General features: G+C 46.6%; 1 protein-coding gene across 1 annotated transcript in view; it reads right to left on the bottom strand.

Moving 5' to 3' along the window:
- Positions 1-25042, bottom strand: part of TMX2 (thioredoxin related transmembrane protein 2) — a 403380-nt gene that overhangs the window by 297916 nt on the left and 80422 nt on the right. The window contains exons 3-4 of the mRNA XM_069629028.1: positions 11352-11465; positions 10139-10215 (exon numbers count right to left, since the gene is read on the bottom strand). Of these exons, the coding sequence (XP_069485129.1) occupies positions 10139-10215; positions 11352-11465 (191 nt within the window). The remainder of the gene's footprint in view (positions 1-10138; positions 10216-11351; positions 11466-25042) is intronic.

The raw sequence follows: 25042 nt of genomic DNA, 5'->3' as shown, positions 1-25042 counted from the left end.
GTATTTCAAACATATGGTATAGCCACATGGCCAAAGTGGGTAAGGAAACAACAAAAGAGCTGTTCTGCCTGGTCTCTCATCCCCTATGCCATGAGTGCATCCAGAACGTTAGTGGCAACTGAAATACCAGCGACCACTTGCATCTTTCGCTTTGCACCACAAGAGGACGGTTTCAGGGGAAGCGAGCCACACTAAGGTGGGATTTCCTAGAAGATGTTCCTGTGCGAAGATAACTACATCAAGACGCAGGAAATGCTGGACGATTACTGGAATAGTGACAAAAGTATAGAATACATCACAGGAGGTCAGCAAAAAGGAGAAGTACAGATAGTAACACAGAAAGAGTTAGTGTCCCAAGACAGGACCTAGGGAAATAGGAGGAATGCTGGGAAAGACCACAGATGCTAGTATATGGACAATTATACACAACAGCCAATGGACGGACAGAGTAGTGGGAAGCAATGCACCTGCTCTCCCAACAGGGCCAGTGGAAGTAGTGCAGCAAGAAAATGGCAAGTGGCTCAAGGAACGGGTAGAAAGTGCAAAACTGCTCACATGAGTAGAAAACAAAGCAGGGCCCGGTGCCCATCATACCGCTCATGTTTCCAGAATGATGACCAAGTAGAGGTTGGGGAAAATGAAGGGTGTAAGAAGATTTCCAAGATACCAGGCATGAAGGTCGGAACAGCAGTTCTCTTGGTACACTACTGGGCCTGCAAGTCAAATGCGTATTTGCAGCTGCCACTAACAGAGGGGGAATATGTTCATTCGTGCATCTTAACACCCCAGCACTAGTAGTGCTTTGCAAAGACATACAAGCAGAAAGGTTCCCTAAAACAGAGGCAAACAAAAAAAGTAAGATCTGTAGGGTTGACAAGAGTAAAGAGAGGGAACTAGGTCTCATCAGATCTAGAAAAGGCATTAGATTCGATACCACCAGATCACATGCGGTTCAGAAGAACGGAGGTGTTCTTTGCATCTATCGTTCAAGCGGTTCAAACAAGCATGAATGCCAAATGGCTCCAGATCACCTGTTGGGAGCTGATGCAGACCATACAAAAATTAACCATCAAGGGGTTCAATGGCATCAAGGAAAAACTAAGAGCAGTTAGGCTGAGGTCCTCAAGCAATAGATCTCCTCAAAGCCATGGAGGGAGGCGTTAACGTCAAGATGGGGTCTTCTTGCTGTATCTATACCCTGCCCATGACGAAGACAATGGGACACTGACAGAGGCCATCACCCGGCTTTCTGAACTGCACACAAAGACATAGGCAAAAGCGCAAACTGCATGGAAGAATGAAGGTTGGCAGTTGTTATGTTATGCTTAATATAGCTCGTGGGATTCCGCTCCCACGAGCCCAGTGTTCCAGCCCCATCCTGACCGAACCTTCCCACCTCCCCGTTCTATTTCGGTTGCTGTGGTCCGACCTCTGGGGGCCGCGGAATAAAGCTCCTGTACCCATTGTACGCTTCGCCTCTTTATTACATTGGCGACGAGAAGGTGAACCGGCCCCCGGAGCGCAGCGGACTGCCTCAGCTACCAGCCTCGTCCAGTCTCCGTTGCCGCCGCCGTACACATACGGCCGCGCCCCTCCCCGATTCCGGGTAGAGGGCGGCGCAGACACAGGCGGCCGCGCCCCTCCCCGATTCCGGGTAGAGGGTGGCGCAGCCGCAGAACAGGTACCCTCCCAGCAAGCAAGGTACGATTTAATTGGGGTTTTGGGCACCAGACACCTCGTCACGCGCCATCACGCCCACGCGCAGCTCCAACAAAAGGAAAGGACCGCAAAGCGCATCACGTGCAGCCATTTTGTTGTCCCTGTTACCATAGTGACATTACGGCAGCCATTTTGTTGTCCCTGTTGTCATAGTGACAACGTTATCGAGCATTTCTCGTTCCTCCACAGCCACTAAACAAATCCTTGTCTACACAAAAGCCCCATCTGCTTTTAATAAAGACCAAGAGCAAAGACTCAAACCAGATTCTTGATCAAAAAAAAAAAAAAAAAACTATTCCACAAAAGAAAACAACAAATAACGCCTTCTCTTACCCAGTGACTTTTGCAATCCAGAGACACACGTAAAAAAAAAAAAGAAAAGAAAAAATAAAATATTCATTTTTTTTCCTTCCCAGCCTGCCTCTTAACATAGTTTTCAGCACAATTTTAACACAGCTTCACATCTCCCATCATGCAAAACATCCCCCATCCGGCCAAATTTCTCCCGTGCCCTGGGACACGTGCCTCTCCCTGGGAACAATGGATCGATGGGTTCCACATCTACCTGAGAGCCATTGGGGGCAACAAATTCAACGATGACCTCAAGGAAGCGACACTATTGAACTGCATAGGAGCAGAGGCACTAAGACTGTTTAGGGCACTACCAGAACCGGACGACGTTGGAGGTGATGGCAACCACAACCACAAATTCGACACAGCCTTAGCCAAGCTCACCAAACATTTTGGTAACAAAACCAACATTGTACTAGAGAGGTACAAGTTCTTTACCAGGAAGCAACAAAAGAGTGAGTCGATCGACTCTTACATTGCATCCTTGAGTACTGATGTCAACGTGTGAATTCACTGGTGTCAGCGATGAGTATCTGAGGGACCAGCTTGTCCTCAATGTAGCGGACCCTCGTATTCAGCAGCAACTATGGCAGATGAAGAATCCCTCCCTGGACCAAGCCATAGAGACAGCAAGGAGCTTGGTGACCACTGCCTGAAGGAGAGACTCGCCCAAAAGGATTGTGTTGAGGTGAAATCCGTTGAACCAATCCAGATGCTGACAACACTGAGAATCTGCTCGCCTTGGTCAGGAAGGCCCCAGCCTTCCGAGGCTCAAGAAACAATTCCAGGAGAGGAAAGGGTCCATCCAATGACTTCAGGGACCCTGTCCATTGCCAACGGTGTGGATGGTTCAAACACGAAGACCCTGAGAAGACGTGTCCCGCAAATAATGCTGAGTGTTACAAGTGTGGCCGCCGCGGACATTTCGCCAAGGTTTGCAACAGTAACAGGGGTAGAACAACCAGACCTCCCAGATACAATAGAGGCCCATCTATCAGATCTGCCTCGGTGAGATACATAGATGATCCCAGTTACGATAACATGCTGCTCATCGACCAAGACTCCCCTCCAATACAAATACTCACCATCACTTCCTCACGTGACGCCAAGGGCCCGTGGTTAGACATGCATGTAGATGGGACACTTCTTCAAGTAATGGTAGATACAGGTTCCCCCTATACAATGGTAGATGTCCAAACATTTTTGGGAACTCTCTCTAGGAAGATACAGGACCTACGCTGCACGCCAATAAAGGCCCCAGGTTATGGCAAGACTCCCATCGAAATAATTGGGTATACCTGGGTCAAACTCAAATTTTTTGAGAGAGAGACATATTGTAAACTCTTCGTGGCCAAAAATGGCTCTTCAGTTGTTGGTTGGGAGGAGCAAGCTGCCTTACGAATAAAGATCCACCCTGGAGAACAAGTTCCAGTCCTGAGTGTGCTGAGCGACACCGATGCTACAACCAGCTTAGAGCCCACCAACATAAAGTCCACTTTAGCCAAGATGTTTCCAAAGGTATTCAACAAGGTGGGACTCCTCCGAGGCTTTCAACATAAGATAGAAGAAGGACGCCGTTCCTATAGCCCATCGTGTTCGTGGAATCCCCTTTGGCACCAAAGACGCCTTGAGGAAAGAGCTCACCCGACTTTGTGAGGAAAACATCATCCAACCCATTGAGAGTTCCGAGTGGCAAACCAGACAATTCGATAAGGATGTGTGTTGACCTACGTGACTTGAACAAGAACATATGGGTGGACAGACATCCTCTCCCTAACATATCAGAACTCCTCGCAACCATGAAACCAGCCAAATACTTCAGCACCCTCGACCTCTCGTCGGCATACCATCAGATTGCATTGGAGGAAAACTCAAAAAATCTCACTTCCTTCGCGACACCTCTGGGGGCATTCATGTTTAATAGGATGCCTTTTGGCCTCGCATCAGCCGCAGCTGTCTTTCAACGGTTAATGTCGCACCTGTTTGGAGGTCTCGACGGTGTCCACTGTTTTCAGGACGACATACTCATATCTGCCGAAAACGAAAGAGAACATGATGCCAAGCTCATGTGTGTTCTCCAAGTAATTCAAAAAAGTGGACTCACCCTCAAATTGGAAAAGTGCAACATAAAATGCAACCAAGTATCCTATCTTGGCCACTCCATAAATGCCGAGGGAATCAGCCCCAAGAAAAAACTCATGGATGTCATAATAAACATCGCCGAACCCGAAAATAAGGATCAACTCAGGAGTTTTCTCGGCATGACCGAATATTACTCAAAGTTTGTAAACGACTATGCCAACAAGACGAAACACATGAGGAACCTCTTAAAGAAAGCCACCAAGTTTGTATGGTCCTCGGAATGTAAGAAGAAGTTTGAGGAAGTCAAGTGCGACATTAATAAGGCTCCTGCTCTAGCAATGTTCGACTGTAAGGCTAAGACCATCATCTCCGTCGATGCCAGCAAATATGGACTTGGTGGTGTCCTGGAACAACAGCAAAAGGGAAACATTGTGACCATTGCCTTTGCCTCAAGAGTCTTGCGAGGCGCTGAACTAAATTATTCAACGATAGAGAGAGAAGCCCTGGGGGTGAAATGGATTTTACAACATTTCAGGAACTTAATATGGGGCTTACCTATACTACTCAAAACTGATCACAAACCGTTAGTAAACATCCTCCATTGCAAGACACCACATCTCATTTCGCCAAGAATCAGGCGTTGGTTTCTCGATATCGTGCAATACAACCTCCAAGTCTGCTACACTCCCGGCTCATCAAATGGAGTAGCAGATTGCATTTCTAGACTCTCTACCAACCAGGAAGAAGAGACCGATCAATCTCAAGAAGACATCATAGCTACTATCAATCCTGCCATTTCCAAAGAAGATTGGCTGAACATCACCAACAATGACACAGAACAACAAGAAATGAGAAAAGCCATAATTAATGACTGGATCAAACCAAACCACATCCTAACAGACTTTATACCGTTCAAGGACGAAATAAGTATGAATGAAAAACACATATTCAGAGGAGACAAACTAATTCCACCTGTAATGCTTAAAGAGAAACTACTTGAACTAGCCCATGAAGGTCATTTGGGAAGAAGTTTGACGAAAAATAGACTCAGGAGCAATTACTGGTGGCCGCACATGTGGAAAGCAGCAGAAGAAACTGTAAAAAGTTGCGTCGCATGTGCCTCGAGCGACAAATCAAAAATTGTAAGGAAGACCCCTCTCCAAATCATAGAACCACCCAAGGAAGTCTGGTCAAAAGTTGCTATAGAAATTATGGGCCCCTTCGAGATCATTGAAAGTGAGAAAATATATATAATAGTGCTCGTAGATTATACCTCAAAGTGGACTGAATGGGGAATAGCTGAAACACACGTGTCATCCAAGAAAGTAACACAATTCCTGATAGAAATATTCAACAGAGAAGGGGATCCCAAGGAACTGGTCTCAGACAACGGATCCCAGTTTATATCGTCTGAATTTCAAGAATTCCTCAAGCACAGATGCATCAAACACCTAACAACATCACTATACCATCCTATATCAAATGGATTGGTGGAGAGGATGAACATACTTGTAAAGAGCATAATACAGCTGGCCATCGCCAACACTCTTCCATGGAGAGAAACCCTCAAGGAAGCCTTGTGTGCGTACAGAACAACACCACACACCACCACTAACATCGAGCCATTTACCCTGATGCGTGGTAGAGCTGCAACCAATCGTCTAAGACCAGCTTGGATATTCATGAATGGTGGAGAAGTGAAGATTAACATGGATAAAATCCGGAAGAGGACAATTGAGAAACAGACAAAATACAAAACACATTACGACTCCAAAAATGCAGTAAAAGAAATGCGAGTGCAAGCAGGAGACTGGGTCTGCGTCAAAGAACCAAAAAAAACATCCAAGTCCGAAAGTAAGTTCAGACCTCCACAGAAGGTCATCCAATGTCACGGCAAATCCGTCACACTTGATGATGGAAAGAAGTGGTCAGGAGATGACATAGTAAAGATAACAATAGACGTTCACAGACCGAGTACCTCCAAGCACACACCATTGGGAAATCCATCAGAGTCAAATCCTCCTTCCACGGGAGCATCTCAAATCAGCCAACGCGAAGACAACAGCTCTCACATGGACACTGAGAAAAACCTCAACAGCAGACTATCGAAGAGGAATCGGAAGATCATACAAAACTTTAATCAAGACTTCTTATATTATTAACAGTTTCCATATGCATAAACCCCTTCCCCTTTCCCCCCCCCTTTCTGTTTTCCTAACAGCGGAGATGTTATGTTATGCTTAATATAGCTCGTGGGTCTCTGCTCCCACGAGCCCAGTGTTCCAGCCCCATCCTGACCGAACCTTCCCACCTCCCCGTTCTATTTCGGTTGCTGTGGTCCGACCTCTGGGGGCCGCGGAATAAAGCTCCTGAACCCATTGTACGCTTCGCCTCTTTATTACAGCAGTCTTATGTATTCTCGTGGATACCAACGTGGATGGCCAATAGACTGAAGGTACTGGCCGCAGGCCTGACACTAGTGTTACTAGCGTTTTGTGTCATTAGGATAGCTATCACACAATGTAGGAAGACAACTAAAAAGACTTAAGGGAAGTACTGATAGACGTAGAGACTGAAGATGAGGAAACCAAGAAATGCACTAACATCACAACTGGCGCAGTGTCCTCTAGTCCCGATAGGAACAGTGTTCAAGTACCCATTCAACACCCGCGACTATTGGGGGAAGATGTGTTTGGTGCTACCCTGGTGGAGACTGCAGTTACGCGACATGGAGCCTGGATGATCATGGAAAATGCTATGGACATCTCGGTGGGATACTGAAGATTTGGGTCCCGAAGTTGAAGATAAAGAGTCTTGCAGGTACTATGGTCGACCAGAGGGGGGATTGTAGACTGGGGGTGGGGGGTGGGGGGGCAAAATATGGTACGACTCGGCACGAAGGTCTAGAAATGAGAGATGCGCCTCACTCTTGGGCCCATCACCGATGTACTGCAGGTGTGAGAAACGCTATTCTCTCAGCCATTTAAACCATACCCAATCGAAGATTTGGATGATATGAACATGACATCCATTGAGCAAGTCGAATGACAGTAAAGCCAAAAATCAATGACGTCATCACGACATAGCCACATTTCTACATGAAGCATATATTCATCCATTCATGAAGTTACACGGACATACATTAGTTTATTGCATATAGGCACAAAGTACATGCTATGACTCACTTAGGCAGAGGATGGACACATACAAATCTCTACGTTTATATCTTTCGCCAAAGTTGAAGCCACAAGATGAAAAGTATTCATATATTTAGCTTGCACATGTTTCACTGCCACTAACATGGAGAAGCCATAAGGAATAATATGCAAGCTGTAGGCCTCCAACGTGACGGGAAAAGGAGAGACAAGTCTGGGACACATGGAAGGGCTGGCGTGATCACCACAGCCAGAGACAAGCAGAAACGCTGCACCCAGCCAAGGACAATAGGAGACAGGGAAATTCAAGTTAGCAAGGCGATGAGCCACCTGCAGAAACTCAGGTTAAAAATCCTTATAATTACAAGCAAGACAGCTTCATTTTATGGTCTCGACACAGGCGACGCCGGCCGAACAGGACAGTGCCCATTCAACCAAGGTAAACAGAGAGGGCTGTTCCCATCGGACCAGGGGAGAAGAAGTTGCAAGTGTTGCCTTCGGGCTGTTAACTGAATACACTCTCACAGGCTTAGGTGATCAGAGATGGCAATATTAGAGATGACAACATTAGGGAACGCTCCGCACCTCCATGTTCTTTCTCATTGCCTTGAAAAAGTACACTCAGTATGGGAACTGGCCAGGGTCTCAGGGGCCAATTATCTCTCTGCTACCCTGCAACATTTTACAGTGATACTAGTGGAGGGGGTCCTACAGGAGGAGCCACTAGATACGGTTAAGCAATAGTAGAACTAACCCTTACAGTTTCCATATGTAGGTCACCCAAACTAGCCAATGTAAATGTCCGATAGGTTTCGGGGATGGAACCTGAATTTGTGATGTCACACCGGTATAAAACTGGGTGACACACTCAGACGAGAGCTTGAGGATACTCGTATTTCTGGTGAGATACCGGTCTTTTTTGTTTTGCTAATAAAAGACAGTAACTTTGCCCGATGGCCGAGTCTCCCGTTCTTGTGGCTGGGCATCCTTGATGGGTTAGAGTGTTATCTGCTGATAATTGGGGAGACTGATAGAGAGCCCCGGCCACGGTACACATCCCCTCTGAGCATCTGTGCGAATCAGGTGGCCTTTCTGTGCATTTATAAGTGCATCCTGAATTCACAAACTAATGCGCTTTTAAATGTGCAAAAAATTAAGGTGACCCCATGCACCTGCTTCGAATAGGCACAGGGGTTGGGATGTTGCATGACATGGTCTTTGATGACCTTGTAATGCAATTTCTTTTTTTTTGCGTGGCAGCAGAGTTATTGACTGCTACGGACTCACTTGCTTTTCTATTACTCTAACAGATAGAAATATATATATTTTTTTTTCACATCATATTTTACAGTGAAAGGCCTGTAAAGGGTTTGTCACAGTGAAATGTGCTGGGAGCCTGTAGAATAATTAGTGTCACGACATTAATATATTAAAGGGTGCTGGGCAGCACATCATTTGCAATACAGCTCAACCCCAAGAAATTTGCTAGTCATCTTTGAGAATAAGGTGACCTGCTAACACAATGGGGCATCTAAAAACAGTGCATCTTCTGCTCCATTGTTAGATGCCTAATCTCTGGCTCAAAATCTACATGTTTAAACATTTCAAAAATAGTCACAATATGATGGGCAAAGGAGAGACGGGGGAGCAATGGGCAAGAGAGCAGTGGGCCAGAGGGGACGTGGTGGGCAAGAGAAGAGACTGGTTGGCCAGAAAGAGGCAGTGAGCTGTAGGGAGGAGAAGAGATAGGAAAAGGAGGGTAAGTTGCGAGCATGGTTTAGAGTATGGTAGGGAGTGGGAGTTGCGACTTGGCAGGGTGACAGAGCACGCAAGTATGTGCACAGATGGCACATTAAGAGGTATGGGTGTGTAAATTGTGATGGTATATTGGTGAGTGTTAAGGGTGTTAGCGAGTGGGATGTGTGGGTGCTTGGAGAACATACAAGGGGAATATATATTGTCACCATTACAACTGATATTGATCAATAAAGTTCATATTAATTAGGCACGCAAATTAAGCCAAAAACGTACAGCAAAACTAACATTGTTCTGTCAAGCCAGGGACATTTGTGACTCTTCCCATTAAATTGATACAAAAAGGTGCAAATCACAGCAACCTAGCTTCATTGTAGCCTCACACACAGTCTCTTTCTTGTAACCTGCCAGTCTTACATCCTCCAGTCATACAACAGTCTGTTAAAACTGCTTGAATGTGGTTTAGGTGAAACTTACAATGTAGCTCAGGAATCAAACCACAGAGTATTTCCCTCCTTTTGTTATTTTCAACCACATGGTTGAAAACATAGAAGAAACCATCTTTCCCAAACAGTATGTCCTCAATTGTCTCAGACATACCCTGTGGAAGGGTCTTGGAAGCAGTAGGTATGGGCAGGTAGTTCAGGATACAGGGATCAAAGAACATGCAGGACTAGTGTGCCCCTTTACAGAACACATGTGAGTCTGTGTAGCCTTGGATAGGACACAACAAGCCAGCACAAGGAGGCAGTGAATAGATACATGTAGGTTTCATCCTGTCGGCATCTCCAACTCTTTCTCTCGCCATAACTAGTAATATACCCTTGACTATATTAGTAATGTTTCCCTATGACTACAAATGCATGGACTTACAAAAGATCGCAAAGATGCTGCCAAGGATGTTCATTTTAGCACCCACTGGGATGGCAAGGGACATAACTCAAGGCCCCAATGACAACAGATCCTGTTCAAACGAATACATTCTTGAGATGACGACATACCAAAGATATGCAAAAGCTACGCACTTAAACAAGGCCTCCCTCACTATTGTACAGGCATTACATTGAAGTACTTACATCTATAGTCTTGTCATTGAAATATTTTATGTATTCCGGTCCCATGTAGAGCGGGGGCGTACACGTCATCAAAAAGACTGAAATGGCAAAACAAAAGGAAAAAACAAAGTGCAAGAAGAAAATACAATTATAAAAATGTATAAACAATGAAATGCAGTACCACTGACCTACAAGGCAGAGGAATAATTTTCAGTTACATTGGAATGTGTGCTGAGGCTTTCAACAAGGACACCACAGATTCAATCATATATGAATACCGGAAGGACTAAGGCCATCAACACAAACTTCACATGCAGACCAATAAAAGGACTATTAAAGTTTGAGACGACCAGCATGGGCCTCCCAGGCTAAAGGATCACCTTATACAAGAGGTGCTGAGGCTGTCTAAGGTTTCAATAGCTGAATGATCACTGTGAAATTTGTTTTGGACTGACTTAAAGACTCTTGAATTCAGACTCAAACATCAACCATTAGAAAGAGAAAATGGTGCTCAGGCTTTAAACTACGACCACTCAGCCCGACTATCACAGAATAGAAAAAGGCAAAGACCTTCAGTAAGAACCCCATGCAGTCAACCATCATGGAACAAGGACCTCAAGGTAACTAGACCCTAAGTGAAAAGAAGATGGTCTGAGCCTTTGAACAGGAACTTCACAGGCCCATCCATCACAGAATACAGGAGGAACCAAATCATTCCACAAGGAACTTTAGATGGTGAATTATTAGTAAATAGAAGCAGGTCAGAGTACTTTAATAGGAACCTCAGTGATGCAACGATTACTGAATACAAGAGTGGATGGGACTTTCAACAATTACCTCTGTTGAATAGTAGAGTACTTCAACAAGGACCTCAAAGACTACACCATCACAGAGTACAAGGACTGAGGCTTCCAGCAAGAGCATCAATGACTCCCCAGATTCTACACTGAGAGGTAGGTGCCCTTTGCTGGACATAGTGAGTTAGAATGAGAGAATATACCTAGACAGCATGAAATAGAGGCAGAGGGCCTTACCTGGACACAGTGAGAGTGAGCATGAGCAGGGGTATATAGGAGGTAAAACCGTAATTACAAATATAAGGAGATAGGAAAGAGGACAATTTCTAGATCGAGATTTTCTCAATGTGAGAATGTAGGATATGAGGCAGATTAAGCTAGTAGGGAGGCATTTACCCCCTAACCTAGACACAAATTGATAGGAGGAATATGCTTACCTAGACACAGAGTGAGATACAAAAGCCCCATCCGGATGTCCAGTCGGAAGAAGAGAATCGCATTTGCCACTTTACTGAACATGAAGATATTTCCCATGTGCTGCTCAATGGTGACTGTAAGACAGAAAATGGAGGAACTATGAGAACAGAGGGGTGCCCACAAACATCACATGTCGAGACCCCAAGAACAAAACAGAAGTGAAGTCAGAGACTATAAATATCAGAGGGGAAAGGCCATGGGAAAAATAAACAGCAGGCAAAAAGTGAGTGTTAAGATGAATTTTCAGAACTGGCCATGTGCGAGTTCCGAGAAGCCACCCCATTACAGTGAGCAGCGAAAAGACTCTTGGATCCATCAAATCTCCATCAATGTACATAGTTGAGCGATAAGGCTTAGACTTCAAGAACTGTGGGGCTGGTTAAATAATGCAATGAGACAGAACAATCCAATAGCTCAAGTTACACAGGAAAGTATAATCGCACATTATTTATTAGGCCGCAGCACACTATGCACTAGAAGAAACAAGTTACTTACCCGTAACTATTGTTCTCCAGCATGCGTCTGGCATGGATTCACATGCTCATGAATATTCCCCACTCCGTCAGGCTGGGAGTCCTCAGTAAAAGAAAAAAACGTTTCATTTACAAACTGTATTTCTCCTCTAAACCAATCACTGTACTCCGAGTCATACTGCCCCAGCCAATGACTGCCCTCTCCCTAATACCCTCCTCTGGCAGCCATCTTCAGATTTCGAATCACGGAAAGTGGCAGTATGACCAAGAAGAGCCGCACAGGGGCAGGAGAAAGGGTTTGCATTTGAATCCATACCAGACCCATGCTGGAGAACAATAGTTACAGGTAAGTAACTTGTTCCTTCTCCAGCGTGGGTTCTGGCATGGATTCACATGCTCCTGAATAAAGAATGCAGAGCAGTACAACATCACACAACCACAGGAGGTGGCAAGGCCCAACAGAAGCAATTAATCTTACCTCTGGAACAGACTCACCTTCAAGCAAACAGGTTGCGTAGCCCTGCTTGGGCAACCCTGGAATTCTCTCTGGAATCCCTGTTGACACAGTAGAATCTCGTGAAGGTGTGCATAGACCTCCACGTAGCAGCCCTGCAGATGTCCAGTAGGGGCACACCAGACAGGAACACCGTCGTCGCAGCAATCGCTCTGGTGGAATGGGCTCTGGCAGTGGTCTGTTCGCCAACCGATGACGGTGCGTGATGCAGCCGGAGAGCCACCTTGAGACAGAAGCCTTGGACAAGGCCTTTCCATGGTTCATAGGACCAAAGTTCACAAACAGTTGAGACGTCTTCCGAAAGCCCTTTGTGCATGGTCACAGAGAACTTCAGAGCACAAGCAAGGTCCAGCGAGTGCAAAGTCCTTTCAGCCGCGACAAAGGTTTCGGAAAGAACACAGGCATCACTAAAGGCTTGTTGAGGTAGAATTCCGAGGGAACCTCTGACATAAAGGAGGGGTGCTTCCGCAGCAGCACCCTCGATTCGTGAAAAGTCAGATATGGCCATTTGCAGGAAAGGGCCTGGATCTCACCTTCACTCCGGGAAGAGGTGATGGCCACGAGGAAAGATGTTATCCATGAGAGGGGCCTGATGCATAGGTTGGAAGGGCCCTCTGCCAACCACCCCCCCCCCCCGATGTGCCTCATCAGGGTCAAAAGTCAAATGCTTGTGATCGAATGACAATATGCTCGAGTCAATTTGACCGAAAAAAAGGGTAGACATTTTTTTGTGGGGGGGGGGGGGGGGGTCCCCCTAAATCCCTGTTTTTGGTGTTAAAACACCTTTTTTTACCAATAGAGCAAAAAAAATATATATATACACACTTTAAAAAAAAAAAAAAGAGACCTTTTTGTTTTCGGTCAAATTGACTAGAGCATTTTGTCATTTGATCAAATGCATTCAAACATTTGACCGGACACCCCTCGTCAGCACCACATTGAGGTCCCATGCCGGGGCAGGGGCCTTCACCAGCGGGAACGATCGAAACAGTCCTTTGAGGAACTCCTCGATGAGACGGTGGGACCAAAGAGGATCGTCCTGGAGACCTGGTGCAGCAGGAGATAGCTGCCAGATGCACCTTGACGGAGACCTGCGCCAGCCCAGTCTTGACCAAGGACAACAAGTATGGAAGAATCTGCAGGGCCGTGACCCTGAGCTCCAGGATACTCATGTGGATATCCCTCTCCTCCGGCTGCCACAGGCCTCTGGCGTGGAGACGTCCGGGGAGGCCTCCCCAGCCCTCCAGGGAAGGGTCCGTGGTGACAGTCTCCTGGTACGGGGAGGGCTCTGAAATCCTGTGCCCCAGGCGATATTGGAGCGTACTCCCCACAACCTTATCACTCAATGGAACTCCTCGTAGAGGGTAATCTTGTCTGAAGCTTCCGGTCACTTGGATCCAGCGAGCGTCCAGGAACTCCTGAAGAGGTTGCATTTGCAACCTGCAGAGCCGGATCAGGTAGATGCATGACGACATCATGCCAAGCAGCGACTTGATGGTCCGCACTGTGGCGGTCTTCAGTGCCCACAGCCATTGCACCTTGCCCAGCAGGGCCGCTATCCTCTCTTCCGAGGGCGCCACAAGGCAAGAGAACCTTGACCCCAGGAACAGTGCGTTCTGCGATGGTATCAAGTAGGACTTTGGATAATTGACGGAGAACCCCAGATCCGTCAGCAGCCAGACGGTCGTCTGTGTGGTCTGCGGCCGTTTACCTTGACCTTATCTGGATGAGCAAGTAGTCGAGATACGGCTACATGTGTATTCCTTGGAGACTTACATGGGCCACCACTGGCGCCAGGCACTTCATAAACACCCTGGGTGTCGACTTCAGTCTGAAGGGGAGGGCCTTGAATTGGTAGTGTCTTCCCAGTACCACAAAGCGCAGGAACTTCCTATGCTTCTCGTGAATGAGGACGTGGAATTATGCGTCCTCCAGATCCAGCGACATCAAGAAGTCTCCTTCCTCCAGTTGGCTGAGCACGTGCTGCGACGGGACCATCCTGAAATTTTGGTACTCTAGGTATTTGTTGAGACGCTGCAGGTCTAGAATGGGCCTTCAGCCCCCAGTCTACTTTACCAAGAAGTATCTGTAGTAGACTCTGGAGCCCCGGAGTCGCTTTGGAACCAGCTCTATCGCCCCTTTTCTTATGATGGCCCATACTTCCTGCAGGAGCCGAGGGATGTGCTGCTCCTGCCAGGCCACCGGAGGTATCCGCAGACACTTCTGCTGGAACTCTAGAGTGTCTGTGGGCAAGAGCGTCCAGCACCCATCGGTCGGTGGACGTGATCTTCCACTCTCAGGGTGCATGATTGGGGGCCCAACGTCCTGGCCGGTTCAGGCTTGCTTCGGGGCCGCCGTGCCGCTTTGGGGGTGATGACTATGCTGGCCACCTCCACCGAAAGCCTGGAATCGGCCTCTGTAGGCCTCCGGAGTCATGGACCGGGAGGGTTGACTGTACGAAGAGGACCCTCTGCCGGAAACCTTTCGACGATCTGCCAGACTTCCAGCCGGAGGCACAAAAGGAAAAAGCAGTGTTGCTTAAAACGGGCCGTCTCTATGTCAGTCTTAGTGGCCTGCAACGACTCGTCGACGGCCTTCCCAAAGAGGTTGTCCTTGTCGAAGGGGATATCCAGCACCCTTGTTTGAACCTCCAGGCAGAAGTTGGTGGCTTTCAGCCAGTCACGACGATGGAGACGGACACTGTTCCCCACTCCACCCCCCCACCCCATCTGTCAGAAACCCTGCGTCAGCGATGTCCAGGACCACTCTGATTGCATGGTGCCATGCCACCGCCCCTTCTTGGAAGATGGAGATCACCTCAACCTGCTCGTCTGGCAGGAACTCCAGAATTGGGGCCATTTTATACCACAGCTCCCAGTCGTACCTGGCCAGGTTTGCAAGTGCGTTGGCCGCCTTAACTGTCGATGCTGCAGAGTAGATCACCTTTATTCCCATGGCATCAACTTCTTCCCCTTGCTATCCTGAGGGACGGAGGATGAAGATGAGGGGTTAGACGACGTCTTCCTCGCTGCCGATGGAACCACCGAGTCCGGAGATGACTGCGATCTTGGGCACTTGGATGCAGACTCTGGCACCTGGTACTTGAAGCTAGGCCATCCACCCAAACGTTGTCCAGGAGGGGCACCGCCATGATGCCCATCATCCTCTTGGCCTTGCGCCGTTGGTAAATGAAACCTTCCTTCTTGGTCTCTTCTGACATCAGTTGGAAGAGTTCAGACACTCGTGACTATGGCATGGAACAACCCCACCTCATCCGGTGGAGAAGCCCTTGGCTGCAGCGAACTGCCTGCCATGGCGATGTAGTCAGTAGCCGCTGTGTCCGTCCCCAGTGTCCGGGTCCTGAGGCAGGAAAGGCACGTGGCGCTTGTGTGGAGGTTGATGCAGTGGCCTAGGGTGCTAGTTCCTCTTTCGCCGGAGGTTGATCCGGGGCCACTGGGGCTAGAGCTGGGGACGGTGTCATCGGCATCCTTTTCTGAATCTCTGACACCAGGGTGTGTAGGGTCGAAAGGATGTCCAGAGATTCATCACTCAGTGGGGTCAGAGCGGAAGGCCTACGGGGCCCCACGCTGTCGTCTCCATTTCCGCCATCGTTGTCCCCGTCTGCATTTCTGCCGTCGCCCCCCACGTCCTCCTGGATCGTGTGTATGGACTCCCGGTCTTCCTCGTCTGGGGAAAACCGTCCTGAGGCCTTTCTCTGCCCCTCCCCCTTTTTTGCATCCTGAGGTGTCAAGTTCGGGCTTAGCGATGGCTTCCTCTTTTATGGGGTCTTCTACACCGACCCAGCCAATGCCTCCCATCTTGGGGGTAGGGATACTCTGGGCACTGCGGGGTCCACCTTGAATGGCCCGTTTGGCCTTCGAGAGTGTGGCCACTACCAACTCGATTGTCGAAGAGGACTTCACCTGGACCGCCTGGGCCTTCTGGGGCAGGTCGGTCGGATTTTTCTTGTACCTTCATCTTCTCTGGCTTTTCCCGCAGCTTCTCTGGGCTAGCCGATTTCCTCTTCGAGGAGGAGCTGGATCCATATGGTGCAACCTACGGGTTTCATTACAATTTTTTCAAATTCTTCTATGTTTGTCTTGTCTAATTGACCTGTGTCACTCTTATTCCACTTTCCATGAAAGAGTGCACTTAGTGATGTATAGCATGCTGTATTAAGGGGTAATGGCTGTACATACCAACCCATTCCTTTTCCGCCATGCTGGGGTAAATGCGTGCAGACCCAGCAGTTAGTCTTGTTCAAGATTGAGCGAGTCATATTCATAATTAAAAGCAATGTGTTATTGCCATAACCTTCCCTGGGTCTTTCTTCTATTGGAGGGAGAGTATAAGAGAGTACATGGACTAGACTGTCTGTGACAGATGCTTTTGTGGCAGGCAAAATAGAACTTCATGGGTTCACGCTCTCCAGATACCATAATACTGGGATAACCATATATAGAATACCCAGAAGTGTCATAATCATTAAAATTACTTTCTTACAATTAATTTCTATTTTTCTTTATAGTCTCTATATTTATTACATCATCAGCGTCAGTGGAGGAGGGGGCAGAAACAGGTATCGGCATCATGCGTGACTCTTCTCCTCCAACAATGTTCGCCGGGAATCCTTCTCACAGCAGCACCCGTTGAAACACCAACAAATTCGAAAATGTTAACGAAGTGTTTAGGCCAGTTGTCAGCAGCCTTGATTGCTAAACGTAAGGCAAGATTATCGTGCTCTTGCACATTGCTCAAAAGACTCCAGAGCAAACATCAATTGCCTTCGTACCATAAGCGCCCCGCTTGTTCACACGGGGTGATCGACAAATGGATTTTTATTTTCAAAGATAGCACCGGGAAGCTGTGTTCCAGAGCTCCCAGACTGGTACAGTCCACACACTCCACTTCCCTAGGCCTCCGATTACCAATTCATCCGTGATGGGAATAGAGGCAACAACAAAAAGGCACAGATTAGATCACTTTCGATTTTGAGAACGTAGGTTGTACCTTTTCGCTCCAGGTAATGTGTGATCAATGAACAATGCAGATGCACTTCCAGATGTAGGCTCAGTATCAGCCTGTGATACAACAAGTGATGATGCAGGCTTTATGTCAGCCGGTGACGATGCGGATTCAGCTGGGCAAAGTTGGGGCACATTTAGCCCTTTCTCATTTTTGGCAATCCTCTGAGGCAGAATTTTTGGCAGAGAACTGGCAATGGGGTCTTTCGAGTCAGAGGCAGCTGTTTCTTTCCGGTCGTTTGGATCAGGCAGTTCTTTCAATGGCGATAGAATTCTTTTCGTGTGGGTGGCATGGATCCACGCCTTTCGACCATCCACACTGACTGCAGTTTGCGTTGCCAGGAGTACCTGGTAAGGGCCACGCCACCTTGGTGCAAGTGATGACTTCCTCTCAAAGTTTTTTACCACAATCCAATCGCCCGGCTGCAGACAAGGCCCTGGGCCTGTATATCTTGCAAGAAGAGCCTCCTGCACCTGGTGATGAATCAAACGAAGCTTCTGCATTAAAATGTTACAATATGTACTAAGCACTGGGAATTCTACTTCACTCAAGCGCCTGGGCTGAGGCGCACACCAAACATTAGCAGGTCTCCCCATCACAATCTCGTATGGGGAGAGTCCAGTTCTTGCTTGCACAGATGTGCACATACACAACAAAGCTAAAGGTAACGCATCTATCCATTTTAATTGACTCCCTGAACATATCTTGCTTATTTTGTTTTTCAATATGCCGGTATGGCGTTCAACAAGACTGGCACTCATCGGGTGCCTGGCACAATGGATTAGTTTATCAATCTGAAGGCCTGCACAAATCTGTAATATTACTGCGGCAACAAAATGCGGGCCATCATCTGACCATATGAACCCTGCCAGGCCGAATCGGGAAAAATATTCTTTTAGCATCATTTTTGCCGTGCTCATTGCTGTGCAGTCCTTTAGCGGGTATGCTTCCACCCACTTACTGAACGCACATACTACCACCAAGATGCATTTCAGATTCTGACATCTTTCCATTTCTATGAAATCAAAATTGATAACTTCAAAGGGCATTGAGGTGGGGCCAAAACTACCTGTTGGAGTGGCTGTTCCTCTTCCAATATTGTGTTGCAAACACGTCATACAATTATGAACTAGTCTCTCAGCATTTTTTCTTAGGTGCGGGTTCTGCCATACTGTGGCCAGATGCTGAATCATCTTTTTCGCCCATATGTGAGTGGGACTGTGGGCCATGGTGACCATTGCAGTTACATAGGAGTTGGGCAGCATCCACTTTCTGCTTTCTTTGTCCACCCAGCAACCTTCTAAATCTAGTTCTGCGGAGCCCTTAGCCCACCCTTTTATTTCATCAGCAGTTGCATCTGCCTGCATCTCGGACTGTGGCAATCCCATTTTCTATCATGCAGGGCACGTCTTCTGACTGTACTATCAACATTTTCGTGTGTAAATCAGTGGCAGTTTGTTTTGCAATTTTGTCTGCGAATGCGTTTCCTTTTCCCACGTTACATGTTATTTTCTTATGCGCCTCACATTTCATTATTGCCAGTCGCTTTGGACACGCAAGTGCTGACAACAATCACGCTATCAAAGGGCCATGTTGGATTTTAGTTCCATGTGATGTTAGGAAACCCCTCTCAGCCCAGAGTCGGCTCCCCAAATGCATACCGACTGTCAGTATATATATGTTTACATTTAGATTTTCTGAAATTTCACATGCTCTTGTCAATGCTATTATCCCTACTGCCTGCGCTGAATTGTATGGAACTCTTTTGCTCTCTACAATACTCTTTAGTGTCGTGATGGCGTAGGAAGCGGTTGACATGCCATCAGGTAATTTAAAACAGGAACCATCACAAAACAGTTTTCGGTCTGGCTCTTTCTGCGGGGTGTCTGTTAGATCAATTCTCCCTTTCGTTTCTTCCTCAGTAACCATCAAACAATCATGGGGAGGCGATTCATTTTCACCCACTTCTTCATTGGGAGAGGGCATTAATTCTGCAGGATTCAAAGCGCAACACCTCTGAATTTGAATATGTGGTGCAAACAGGCCAATTTCATATCTAGTCAATCTAGCTGATGTGAGATGTTGCGTCTGCGTTCTGTTCAAAAGAACATCTACTGTGTGGGGCACCATCAAAATCAAGGCGTGCCCCAACACCATTCCCTCGGTTTGTTTTACTGACGCGGCAGCTGCGGCGACAGCTCGTAAACACGGCAAAGCGCATGCTACAGGGTCCAGCGTGGAAGAAAAATAACCACATGGTCTATTTCTTCCGCCTTGTTCCCGGGTCAATACAGCCAGCGCGCAACCCTCATTCTCATGCACAAATAATTAGAAAAACATTCCATAATTTGGTGTGCCCAAAACTGGAGCCGAGCACAAAGCAACTTTGAGCAGATCAAATGCATTCTGACATGCCTCATTCCATGGCAAAGGTAGGGCAACATCTGTTGGTTTTACAATCATTGCAAAATTCGCTATCCACTGCCGGCAATATGAAGACATGCCTATTATGGCTCTGACTCCCTTTTGTGTCTTTGGAATAGGCATACCAGAGATACTCTCTATTCTTTCTGGTATCAGTCTTCTTCCCTCTTTCGAAAGTAGGTAGCCCAAATAGGCCACCTCCTTTCGACAATACTGGCATTTTTTTTAAAGAAGCTTTATGACCATGCAATGCTAAATGTGTCAACAACATGGCGGTACCTTCTTTGCAAATGTCTTCTGAGTCAGCAGCAATTAACAAGTCATCAATGTAGTGCAATAGTACACAACCCACTGGTAGCTCTAGCATATCTAGTTGTTCTTTTAATGCTCTGATAAAGACTTGAGCTTTCAGTGTAACCTTGTGGAATTCGTGTGAATGAACGCCCTCCTAGTGTGAAAGCAAATCGGTATCTGCTAACTGTGTGTACGGGAATGCTAAAGAATGCATTCTTAAGATCCACTACACTAAAATATGAAGCCGAAGCCAGAATCATTGTCAAAATGGTAGTGACATCTGGGACCAACGGAAATTGGGGATCAACTACTTTATTCAATGCGCGTAAATCAATTATGAAACGGAACGGTATTTCATTACCTCCTTTCTTAAAAACTGGAAGAATGGGACTATTACAAGTGCTACCAGTAATTTCTTCAATCGCGTTTCTTTTAACCAAATCTGAAACAATCCATTTCAATGCTTTCTCTCCTTCCACCGAAATGTTATACTGGGGAATATGCGGCAATGTTACTCCCTCTTTCAAAACAACTCTCACCGGCTCTATTTTCAAACAACCAACATCGTTATCATTCAACGCCCATATGCAAGTCGGTACCTTACTTAATTCTGTTGGCAGGGGTCTGGACAAGAATTGGGACACTGGGATTTTCTGTGGTGAAATCGTCAAAAACACTCCATCAGGAGAACAATGAATAACCGCACTTAGTTTTTTCAACAAGTTTAAACCTAATAGATTCTCTCTGCAGTTTTGTGTCAACAGAATGGTCCTAGCGTTATAGGCACTGATTGTGACACGGAGCCAATTACTGGGGTGCCTGCGAACCCTACTGAAACATTGTTTTGCCCTGACAGTCATATCTCCGGAACCAAGTGATGTCTATTGAGCACATCTGTGCACCTGTGTCCACTAGAAATGTGTGCTCCTTATTCCCAACTTTCATTTCTACGTAGGGTCCTTTCTGGTCAACGGGAATAGACACTGGTTCCGAGCCCTGTCTTGGGCTGTCCTAGCGGAACAATACATCATCGGATGTAAAGTCACCAGAATAATATGCATTTGATGGAGTCTCAAAAACATTTCCATCTCCTGCTCCATTCTGCCGATTTTGATTCTGGCTCCGATTCTGGTTGTTGTTTCCTTGGTTATTCTGATTTTGTGGCATACTAGTGTTTCTATTTTGCCCCTGTGTTCCCGGGCAACCTCTGTTCTGTCGTCTCGGGCCATTCCCATTTCTATTGTTCAAATGTGGGCACTGTGCTCACCAATGACCCTCTTCCTTACAGTATGCACATTGATTTAGTCCAAGTGGACCTCCATGCATGTTGGAGTAATTCCCTCTTCCTTGTGCATTTCCTCTACCCCTATTAGTATTCGCTACCTGCTTAGTAACACTTGTTTTTAGATTCACTCTTTCACCTCTTTTTCTGTATTTACTCTATTTTCATAGTACTGGGCCACGTGTAATACCTCATTCTGTGATTTTGCTTGCCACGCACTTTCAGATGTCATTATCACATTTTGGATTTGAGGTAACAACCCTCTCACATATTTGTCAACAAATAGTCTTTGCCCGGGTTCAGTGCTTAAATCTTGACCACTAAAATCTGTAAACACTTCTTCAAATCTATTGAAATAGTCAGAGGCCAACTCATCTTTGCCTTGCACGCATGCAGTTAGTTCAGGCACTATAACCTTCCATTTCTGTACTATTCGTGATGGTAACGCTGACATATTTGACAATGGCTTTTCGCCAGCTTTTCTGTCCGCATCCTCTTTTATTAAATTTTCCCAAGTAACACCAAAACTATCATGATCCTCTACATTCCTAATTTGCTTCCATATATCTGCTGGGAGAATTACAGGGCATAATAGGTCAATATCACTCATATTAAAAATTGCCAATTTCAAATATGATTCAATTTCTTTATAGAATCCTGCTGGATTCTTTCTTATATCAGGGATTGTTTGTTTTATATTATTCACCTCTTGTCTAGAGAAAGGTACATGTACATATTGTGCTGTGTAATGTGCCTCTGTTACCTGTGCTGGAGCTCCATCAACACCTGGGGTTTCCGTTTTTGGCACAAAAGTGGGAGGGACTTCTCGCATTGGAACTATCGCACTAGCTTTCCCTCCTTTCTATCTCCTATTAAGTACTATAGCTAAATCATCAAGGGATAGAGCAGTCTTTGCCGTTTCGGAGAAACACGCTCTCTTATATACTGCCATTAACTCAGAGGGACAGCAATCATTTCTCTCAACATATTTATCTTGCAAATATTCAACCATTACTTGTAATGTTGCATCTCTATCGCGTACAGTTCAAACGTATCATACACCTCTATTATAGGAATACTAGCATCCATAATCCATCTAAGAGCTTCTCGCGTACATATTTTCATTTCTTCACTAACCGGTTTTGATGGCGGGCAAAATCGCTGCTGTACATATGTTGCCGACCCTCGTCTCCTTTTCCTTTACCTCTTTGTACCGAAACCCAGGAGCAGAAAACATACCTGAATACGATTCATCAAGTTCATCTTTAAACTCGAATAACCTGTCCACATGCTCCTTCATTTCTAAATCACTTTCTCTCAATTGTGAAAAGGCATTCAAATACCGCAACTTCTGCGGCGGCACCATACCAGTTAATTGCTTTCATCTTTCTATAAAATATTCTCCCATGCATTCCAACAATACCTGTTTTTCGCTGAGCTTCTTCATACATCGACCCCAGCATCGATGCCTCATCATTTACTTCGATATACATTTCTGCCTGTTCTTTCAACTCTCCCTTTCTCTCCCTGCTGACCGCACGACTGTTTATTCTAGCGTACACGCTTTGTGCAGGCCCCGCCTCTCCAACGCTGCCTTCTCCGATAGTTGCAGATTCAAGCTCGGCAGGTGGAGGGGGGAGTGTGATCTCGTGTTCAGGTGGGGCTGGTGCGGATGGAACTGGAAGGGTGGGTGGCAAGCTGGGTTCTGGCTGAGCAATGGACACTGATGCACTTGTGTCAATCTTACTTTTGAGGCGTTCTTGCCTTTTCTCATTTAAAATTTTATAGATTAGTTCATCTGATGCATGCAACTCTTGTTGAGGATATATTTTTTCTATGCCTAATTGAAGGCTCCTATCTGCCCTTCCGATATCCTCATCCCACTGTTTTTCTTCCTGTTCTAGCACTATCTGCGTTAGATTTGTGCCTACGCGCATGTTTTTCTCTACTTCTTAAACGGAGGTTAGCTTCCTTCCTCCAGTCTCTAATGACTGGAAATGTCACAGGGCGTGCTTCCTTGCGCAGCAATACTGATTCCAAATGCTCTATTTGTGGGATCTCGAAACTACAATTTTTTTGGCCATTGCAAATCTTCTACGTGCCTGGTCTGCCTATGCCAAATTTCACAAAACATTATTGCCCCTACTCCATACTTCACATACATCTTGAACGCTGGTGACCCTACGGGTGGTGCAGCCTGGCCAGTTTCCAAAGATTGTCTACTGCAGTGGAAAAATCCCACTAGGCAGGAAGACAATTTCCCAGGCATGTTTGATCTTATTCGTAACTTACCCTGGGCGTTTGATCTTGCAAGAGCAACTCTTAACCAATATCAAGGCTGTTACTCGGGGCACGACTCACCTGATCAATCAACTCGTCTCTCAAGATGCAATTCGTCCGTATACAGACGCAACCAAGGATCGCTGTGTCTGCGTATCTGGCTCAATCTGCCTCATTTCGGGACCCTTGCCTTCTTGCTCTCTGGGCGGACGCGTCGATCAGGGACCGGTTGTGTACACATCTGCATTGGAGTCTCTCATCACTTTCACAGGGGCGCCCCGAACACCTCTCGATCCCGGTTCGACTGCCTCGTTTCGTTTTTTCAGCCTTCAAATTTCAACGTATACGAGGGAGCAAATGGGGGAGGGTCCTTGAGTGAGCTTGTAACCCTTCAGGAGGGTCCTTGCCCGCCAATCTGTAACACTCAGTAATGGTGAAGATAATCCACCTGGACAAGGTCTGTTTGGTAACAGCCTGGCCCAATCGGTGTCCAGCATACCCCACAAAGAGTTGATTGTCCACTCTGACCCTGGACATCCTAGAAATATAAAAGCTCAGAGCTCTTCTAGGGTTCAACCTATGGAGCCGCTCCTCTTCCTTAACAGGATGAGGAGGAGGACCACTTTCTGACACAACCTTAGGTAAAAAGGAAGGACGTACCCTCAGCAGGATAGCTCAGTGGCAACGTTCTCGCCTTGGAAGCAAGATGACGCGGAGCAACAAAGGTTCGATCCCCGGGTCTGCGCTTAGAAACCTCTGGGTATTATGCGCATTATAAATAACCTATCATATCATTACAACCCTATCCTTGTGGAACACAGTAAAGGGTGGCTTAGATGAAAGTGCCTGCAATTCACTCACTCTGCAAGCGGATGCAACCGCAACCAAGAAAACCGTCTTGAAAGACGGTCTCAAAGGACAAGAGTGCAAAGGTTCAAATGGAGCACCCATCAGGCGTGTCTAGACCAAATTCAGATCCCATACCGGCACCCGAAACGGGGATGGCGGGAACACATTAGTGAGCCCTTTTAGAAATTGGGAAATCAAAGGAATGTTAAAATAAGAACTTTCTTCACATGAGCGCTTGGGATAAGACAGCGCTGCCAGGTAACCTTTAGTGGTACCTACTTGAAGGCCCCTGTGGGCCAAAGAAAGCAAGAACGACAGAACCATGGGAATGGAACACTGAAAAGGATCTACATCGTGTCCTCTGCACCAGTCGCAAAACACCAACGGTACAGGTATTTGGTTGCCGGCCACCTGGCCGAAAGCAACACCTCCATCACGTCATCCGGGAGGTCCCAATCCTTATATCTCAACCTTTCAGATAGAGATAGAGAGAGAATATCCTCTCGGTAG

This window comes from Ambystoma mexicanum, chromosome 12, assembly GCF_040938575.1.
Source record: "Ambystoma mexicanum isolate Mex_15411 chromosome 12, UKY_AmexF1_1, whole genome shotgun sequence".
NCBI lineage: Eukaryota > Metazoa > Chordata > Amphibia > Caudata > Ambystomatidae > Ambystoma > Ambystoma mexicanum.
The sequence above is the reverse complement of the archived record's forward strand: the minus strand, read 5'-3'. Positions and strand labels throughout refer to the sequence as shown.